This window comes from Hipposideros armiger, unplaced genomic scaffold (assembly GCF_001890085.2).
Source record: "Hipposideros armiger isolate ML-2016 unplaced genomic scaffold, ASM189008v1 scaffold_292, whole genome shotgun sequence".
Lineage (NCBI taxonomy): Eukaryota > Metazoa > Chordata > Mammalia > Chiroptera > Hipposideridae > Hipposideros > Hipposideros armiger.
The window spans coordinates 2,133,757-2,142,430 of record NW_017731642.1 but is presented as its reverse complement, the minus strand read 5'-3'; the positions used below and the strand labels follow the sequence as shown (position 1 = coordinate 2,142,430).

Genomic DNA, 8,674 nt, shown 5'->3' with positions numbered 1-8,674 from the left:
TCGAGCGTAGTGTAGTGCAGTGTACTGTAACACTGGCTTTGGAGTCAGGCAGTTCTGCGTTAAAATAAGTGTTTTTCCATTTGATGTGTGTGAACGTAAATGGGCAATGCATGTACCTACCCTCTCTGTCGCCTTCCATCTTTGTGAATAAGCATTGCATTATAATGATGAATACAAAATTAGGTATTTATTAATATAATTATGAATACAAAAGAAGTGAATATTTAAATTAAGAAAACATTTTTTTTCTTATTTTAAGCTCCCCCGTTAAGGCCCCGCCCCCGCTCCCACCTCACCCCAAGAGGCCCTGCGCGCAGCACCACCAGAAGTTCCCTCGGCAACCGCTAAACAAATCCGAGAGTCCCCGGAGGCGGCTGCCGCTGGTCAGTGGGGTCCGCTGGGGTTCGCTGCGATCAGGTAAGTAGGGGGTCTTAGTGCACTGCCCGGATGCATTTTGGGATAGATTGAGGGGAATCCCACCTCTTGCAGGGACCCCAGATCAGTTTCTTTTCTTGCAAAACTAAACTTCGAGATATGCGTAAATTCTGCTTTTTAAAATCACTTACCTTTTCAGTGACTAATGTTTTCATTCCACAGATATTTACTGAGCACCTACTGTGAGAGCGTAAGATGTACTAGACTGGCAGCTAACACAGCCTAGGCAGAGTGCTAGGTTTCCCAGGAGCTGAGCTCCCTTGTAAACTGCTCAAAACCCACTGCTAGAGGGTTTTTCAATTGCTAAAAATGTAAGGAAATTTTAAAAATTTGTATTAAATTATAGTATAAACACATAAAAATGTAATATTATAGATTATATAACAATGTGTTATTAGATATAATACTGTAAATTCAAAATGGAGAAATTACAAAACTTTAAAAATAATTATGTTAAATTTTCTTTCACAGTTTGGTACTCCTTTTATTAAGAAAGGTGACCATGTCAGTTCTGGGCATTTTGCATTGACTTTTAACTGGGGAAAAATATTTAGTCCTGTTCCATTTCATAATGGAAACCAGCTGTTCTGACCATGAGTTAAATATTTGCACAATGTTTTGATTTAGGATAACAATTCTTAAAATATCTGTAGAATTCTGGTTCTCCAATATTTAGTTTTGAAATATTATATTATACTATAATTAAGTACTTCCATTTGAATCTTGTCTTAGTTTGGTTCACCCAGAAGCAGATCCTGAGACAAAAAAATTGAAGAGAAATGGTTTATATGGGCAATCTAGTGAACAACAGCAGGGAAGGGAAGGAAGCTACTGAAGGGAATATTATCAAGCACACTTCTTTGTGGGCTGAATTTACTGGGGAATACTTGGATGTATGTGTCAGTTATTTCCTCTTAAGGGGCAAGGAACCTGGGGTATTTATTCACCAACCCCTACCAGTTATTGGTTGAGGCCTGCAATGGCAGAACATGAATTCCCTGGAACTTCAGCCTGCACTGTGCTCAGGCAGAGTGGTTTCTGGCAGCCAGAAAGAGGCAAAGAATCACACATGCCAGCAGTTGGAAGTTGGGCTGGCCATGCATGGAAAAGGTGTATGTCAAGTAGATATGGGCAGGGCACTAATAACATCTCTGTCCCAACCTTTGCACCACTCATATGCACTCCTTCCCCATATTAGGTTCACACCATCCATCACTGATTTTTCAAGGTGGTGTCCGGTCCCAATTTCTAAAAGAAGAGGACTCACAAATATATGATTAGTAAGACAAGCTACAGAATCCACTACACAATTAATCCTAGCTAGATCTGTAACACAATTCATTACTTCCCTCCTTTACCACCCATTCTAAATTTCCCTTATCCTAGGCCAGCACTTCTGGCCAAAATTGTTTTCTCAGTAGAGTAACCAGCCTTCATCCCTGAGTGGTGTCAGCACCTGGTTACCATCTCCTTATCAGGTTGTGATTGGTACAATTATCCATTCACTGGACATGAAAGCATCAAGACGAGTCTCAGAGAATCCCGAGCTTAAGACATACATCTCCCTGCCCCAATTATGTAGCAGCAACCCTACCCTCCACCTGCCAGTGCAATAATTCTTTTTAAGGGCAAGTGGCATCAAACAAGACCAGATAGCAACAGCAGTTTCAGCTTTAGTGAAACCTAATTAAGTGGGTCCCCTGCTAGAAGCATCTCTCAATAAAAACCAGGATCTCCAGTCCAGCAGAGAGTCAAGTTGTGAGGAAGGGTGGTATAAATTTCTCCAGTCAATCATTGAGAGTGATGGTGGGAGGGGCCATTTCTGCCAAACACTTGGTTCAAAGCATATTCCTCATCTTGAAGTGCAGTGTCCAAATCCCAAACTGGTGCTTTAGCAGTACCATTAAGAGGCCATTTCAGCATTCTGTTTGACCAGCAGCCTCTAGGTGAAGTGGTACGTGGTTAGATCAGTGGATCTCTCTTATCATCTCTCCTTTACTGTAAAGAAGGTCTTTTGATCCAAAGCAATAAAATATGGGATCCCATGATAAATAAGACAACTCCAACCCCTCAGAAAGTGCTGCTGGCCAAGGCACTGCAGGTAGGGAAGGCAAACCCATAGTAGGAACACATGTAACCTGCTGCCCTCTCCAAGGTGAAGGGGTCCTGTGTAATCAATTTGTCACTGAATGAATGTACCATATTGAGGGCTCATCCTCTCAGTCTTTGCTGTGGACAAGTAGGACATCCAGTAGTGGTGGTAGTTGGATCAGCCTTATGAGAGGAGGAGCCCATGTATAGCATAGCCTCCATTGCCTCCATCCCTGCCACCATGCCTACTCCATTTATGAGCCCATTAGTCAGGCACCGAGGTGACCGACGACAAAGTCTCGTTGGCATCTACTGGATAATCAGCTTGGTTAATGAGTGCCTCTTCTGAGATGGATACTTTGTGAGAAACAAAGATCCACATATTTTGTGTCCACTTGTATTTTCTATGTTGCATAACAAATTACCAAAAATGTAGCAGCTTAAAACAACACACATTTATTTTCTCACAGTTTCCATGTCCAGGAGTCCTGGCATAGCTTAGCTGGGTCCGCTGCTCAGGGTCTCACAAGGCTGCAGTCAAGGTGTTGACAGGGTTGCATTTTCATCTGGAGGCCCGACTAGGAAAGACGCCACTTCCAAGTTCATATTGTTGGCAAAATTCATCTCTTTGTGGTTGTAGGACTGAGGTCCCAGTTTTACTAGCTGTTGGCCAGCGGCTGCTCACAGCTTCTGGAGGCCACCCACTGTTCCATGCCATATGGTCCTTTCACAACATGGCAACTTACTTCTTTAGATCCAACCAGGGAGTCTCTCTCCAGTCTACTAAGATGGAGTCTTCTATAATGTAATGTTATGGGAATGACACTCCACCTGCACTCAAAGGAAGAGAATTACACAACGGTGTGACTCAGAGGGGTCACCTTAAAGTATGTTCTCTACAGCACTTTTGTAGGTCCATTTACAGGCTTCTTCCCCCAAACTCTTTTTCTCTTATCTCCCAATCTTGCTCCTTCCAGGCCCTTGACCAAGTGAATTAGGACCTGTTCCAGGTGTCCTAGCCAGGATGTTAAAGCATGAGTCATGGGAGAGAGCCCACATATCAGTAAACACTTATCCAGCCTGCATTCCGCTACCCAGCACCCTCAAGATCTCCCAGGCACATTCTCCCGGTTCCCGTTGGTACATCATAGCCAGGCCCTTCAGCTCTTTCGGTGCCTAATACCTTTCTTCCTGCACCAGTGCCTCCCTAGTTGGGCTGGGCTGACACTTGACCCCAGTTATTTCTCTAGAAGCTCTGAGGGAAGGTGAAGGCAGATCTTATAGAGGGCAAGCATTGTCTTCTGAGGCAACTGCCTCAAACCAGGCAAGAAAAGACTGCTATCTTCCAGAAATGAGGAGGGGGCTACTTCTGGTAATGCAGAGCATTCATGGTAATTTGGGGGTGTAAGGCGCTTAGACATCCACCTCGATAGCCCCATCCCAAGCCTTACAGCCCTGGTTTTAGTACATAATAGAGACTTTTAAATAAATGTAGTATCTCTCTAAAACATTTAGATGCATTTTCCCCTTTATAAATACATTTTATAGTAGTAGTACTTATTTTTGGTGTTAAAAATACTTAAGGGCCAGCCAAGTGGCTCAGTTGGTTAAGAGCTCGCTCAAGGGTGTGAACTCTGAGCAACAAGGTCGTCAGTTCGATTCCCAGCCCAAGCTGAGCTGCCTCTGAGCTGCCAACAGGTGGCAGGATGGCTCAGCTAAAAATAAATAAATAAATAAATAAATAAATAAATTCAGTCCTTTAGTTCATGAAGTCTTCATCTCAAATCTTTCTAATATACTAGTAATATTTCTTACTATGTCTTGTTTCATAATGACATTTTAAAATAACATTTGTATATTCAAGCCCATTTACCTGAAAGTGTATATCCTCTCAATCCATTTTTTCCCCCCCTCAATCCATTTTTATTGTTCCATGAACAGTGCCCCAGACTACTGGGACATAGTTTTGTTCCATTTTTGAAGTCTGTTTATTAAAGTCTTTTTATAAGGCTTTGTAATTTTTCCATAAAGGGCTTATATATCTTTTGTTACATTTAACCCTAGTTATTTTATATTTTTGATGTTAAGGTAAGTCATATTTATCTTTGGTTACATTTCCTATCTATTTTTTGGTGTATAGAAATGCAATTGAATTTTATATAATGATTTTGAACCCAGCAAATTGGATTATCTCATTAACTTAAAATGTATCTGCGATTGTCTTCTATGTAGGTAATAGTATCAACTGGGAATAAGTACAGTTTTCTTTTTTTTAATCTTGTTATGACTTTAAAAGGAACATATTGAATATTTTATTATGAAATATAATGTCTGTCTTTTGTTCATATCCTTTATCGGGTTAAAGAAATTCTATCCCTAGTTGCTAAGAGGTTTTTCTTCTATTAATCACTAAAAGGTATTGAATTGTTTCTTACACTTTTCAGTTAAGATGATCATATAGTTTTTCTCCTTTAATTTATTTTAATATAAATTAATTTTCTCTATTGAACCAGCCTTGAATTCCTGAGGAAAACCCAACTTGATCATGATGTTGTTATCTTTTCTATATATTACTGGATTCAATTTGCTAACTTTTTTTTTTTTTTAAGATTTTTATTGGGGAATTGGGGGAAGGGGAACAGACAAGTTGCTGTCCTTTTGTTCTTCAGTCTAGTTGTGGAGGACGTTCCTTCACTGGCCCAAGTTGGCACCATCATTGTGCTCTTCCCAGGCGAGGCAGATCAGTCGCCGGCTTCTGGACTGCCGCTCACAGCGGCTGCTGGCTGCTCACGCTGGCTGCTGGCTACATACGGTAGCCCATGGCAACCCACCTGCCGCCGCTGGCGACTCTCGGCAGCCCAGCTCCAGGTTGAGCTGTTGTTCAGCATCTTAGCTGCAGAGGACAGTGTCACTGGCCCTCATATGTGGGATCCGAACCGGGGTCCTCTGGCATCCCAAGACAGCTCGTAACCAACGCACCACTCAGCCGGCCCCAATTTGCTAACATTTTTATTAGGATTTTTAAATCTTGTTCATGAATGAAATTGGTGCATAATTTGCTTTTTCACACTCTTCTCTGGTTTAAGTATGGAGGTTATATGAGACCCAGAAATGTATGTAGAAAGTCTACACTTGATTTTTTCTCTGAAAGAAACTTTGTAAGATTGTAAGACATAGAGCTTTTCATAAAACCATCTGGTTTTTCTGTGGGAAGATTTTTAGCTCTTGATTGTTTCCTTAATGGTTATGAAACCAGCCAGGTTTTCTTTTTTTTTCTTGAGAAGCTGATTTTTCTAGGAATTTATCAATTTTGTTTAAGTTTTCAAATTTATTTTGGATAACTTTGTTTATTATATCCTCTTATCTATAGCTGCAGCATTATTATTTCTCTAGTCCTTTCTCTTTTCTATATCTAATATTGTCAGATGAGCTGCTAAGCTTTTGCAATTATTGGCAAAATCCATATGTTTAGTGGTGTGAAATAACTTCTGGGCTAAGTAATTTCACAGAATTTTCTAGTTCTCCCTATCCTGACTATCTTTTCCAGCTAAATTAGGTGCTTTAACAATCTTACTCTTTCTTATTGTAGTATTTTGTATTATGACTTCTCAAGAGAAGATAGAAGAGCATCCTTTTGTGGATATATTTAATGAAGATGAAGCTGAAAAAGACTTTATGTTGTCTAAACCTGTTTGCTTTGTTGTATTTGGGAAACCAGTAAGTTACCTCTTCTAACTTATTTAATATAATTTTTATTTTTAAAATCATAATCTTATATTACCATGCAAGAATGAAAACCACAGTGTGCTAATTTTTTTGAGTGTTTGTTAGACTTTCATTATTAACTTAAATTCTGATATAATATTGGCTATAAATTTATAACTTTCTTGTACACTATAATTGAAAAGGAACCTAGATTGTATTTATCTTTGGTTTTATATTATGAGGAAATTAACTCATCAAAGCACTATACCATGACAATTGTTAGCAGTATGTGATCCAAGGTTATTCCAGACTGAATTTGCATATAAAACTTTCTGTAGGATTTATTGCGAGGTTTTCTGGATATATGAAGGTAGCACACTATAGGGACAAATCAGAGGTTCTCCCATGAATGTCTGAAGCTACTGAGATGTAAGGTGCCTCACCTTTGCACATAGTCTGTTAGTGAATCTATGTATTGTCTTTCCACAAAACAGGAAGAAAGCAAAAATGGTTGTTGTAAGATAGCTTGTCTTTCTAGGTAGTTCTAGTAAGGACCTCTAGATAAGAGCTATTTTCAGCCAGAGCGCTAGTTGGTAGTTACCATTAGAGGGGCTGAACTGCTTAATTAAAGAGTCTTTCCAGATCGGCAGAGACTAAAGGCTGGATCCTCTACTTAACTTAATTTTATATGGACTCTGGGACAGATACCAAGAAATGGTTCCAATAACTTTTATTATGTTTGTAAAAACATAATAGAGTTTAAGAAATCAACAGTGAAAGCAATCATGCAAATTTATATCATTAAAGTGATCTTTTATCTTTAAAATATGATACTTTTCAGAGATGTCCATTAAGCACTATTTTGCTCTTGAAAGTTAATAAATGGAAGTCTGCTAAAACATTCATGATTATAAACTTTAGAAAGTAAATGAAATGATGAATCTCAATATAATCACAATAGTTTGTGTTCAAAATTACAAAATTTGACAATCAAAAGTATATAATACTTGACATACTATTTTGGTACAGCTTCTTGGTTTCAGGGCTATTTTCTTAATTTAAAAAATTATTTAAATCATTTCATAAAATGTGGCAAATGCAACAATTAGTAGAGGAAAATGAAGCTATAATTATCTAGGGTCTACTCTTTATTTTGTGGGGAAGAATTTACTTGATAATATTGTATCCATCAATAGAGTCTTTAAAAATGAGAATATGTGTTTCACTGGCAAATAGCTGTTTTATTGGGTTTTAAATAACATCTTTCTTTTTTAAGGGAGTTGGAAAGTCAACATTAGCCCAGCTGATAGCACAAACATGGAGATGTATTCGTGTAGAAGGTAAATTTTACTCTTTTCCTCAATATTTTAGTATAAAAACTTTCAAATATGCATAAAATGTAAAGAATTATACAGTGAACATTCATATATCCATCTACTCACCATCTAGACTCTATGATTGACATTTTGCTATATTTACTTTATCACACATCACAATCAACACAGTGAATGTTATCTTTATAATAACATCAAACATGTTTTGCCTTTCTCTTCCTCCTAGTTTTGTTCATAGAATTAGGAGGATTTATAAAATGTCTTTGACTCCATTCTACTGCTTCCAATTCTCTGATTTTATAATTTAGATCTGTTAGGGATATGTGTGTTTGTGGTGTCTCCTTATGAAAACTGAGAAGAGGAGGAACTGCTCTTGGGAATATTTTCCAGGACTTAATTATCTTCAGCGATAATTTTTACTTTTTATTATTTATAAATTTATCTTAATTCTTTGCAGTACATAAGACAAGGATTGAGATCTTCAGATATAAATATTTTTTAATCAATAAAGCTATTTATGCCCTAATAGAAAAATAAGGAAAAGAAGAAATCATCTATTCATAAAAGTAGAAACAAAAATAGACAAATATAAGAAAAAACAGTTTAATCTCATTGTTATTCAAAGAAATGCTAATTAAAATAACCCTGATCCATATTGCCTATCAAATGGGCAGTGAATTTTTAGTTTCTGCAATTATTGTTGGCAAGAATGCTATGAAATGAGCATTCTACGTGCTGTTAGTGAAATTGCAATCTGATACACTTCTTTAGGGAAAACAATTAAGTAATACATAACACACACATAACTTTTAACTTTTCCTCTTTCTTTGATCAAAAAAATTCATTTGTAAGCAATCTTAAAGGATAACTTAAAATGATCATTTAAGATTGCTTACAAATGAATTTTTTTGATCAAAGAAAGAGGAAAAGTTAAAAGTTATGTGTGTGTTATGTATTACTTAATTGTTTTCCCTAAAGAAGTGTATCAGATTGCAATTTCACTAACAGCACGTAGAATGCTCATTTCATATGGGACTACATCAAACTTAAAAGTTTTTTCACAACAAAAGAAACCATCAATAAAACAAAACGGAAGCCTACTAAATGGG

At 37.5% G+C, this 8,674-nt stretch overlaps 1 protein-coding gene across 4 annotated transcripts in view; it reads left to right on the top strand.

Annotated features, from left to right (window-relative positions):
• Positions 1-341: 341 nt before the first annotated feature.
• The window catches only part of LOC109391433 (adenylate kinase 9-like), a 91,940-nt gene continuing 83,607 nt past the window's right edge, over positions 342-8,674 (top strand). For all 4 annotated transcript variants that reach the window (XR_002125806.1, XM_019658998.1, XM_019658999.1 and 1 more), the window contains exons 1-3: positions 342-417; positions 6,116-6,243; positions 7,508-7,571. Coding sequence is in view for 3 of the 4 variants with exons in the window: in XM_019658998.1 (XP_019514543.1) it covers positions 6,127-6,243; positions 7,508-7,571 (181 nt within the window). In the remaining variant the exon portion in view is untranslated. The remainder of the gene's footprint in view (positions 418-6,115; positions 6,244-7,507; positions 7,572-8,674) is intronic.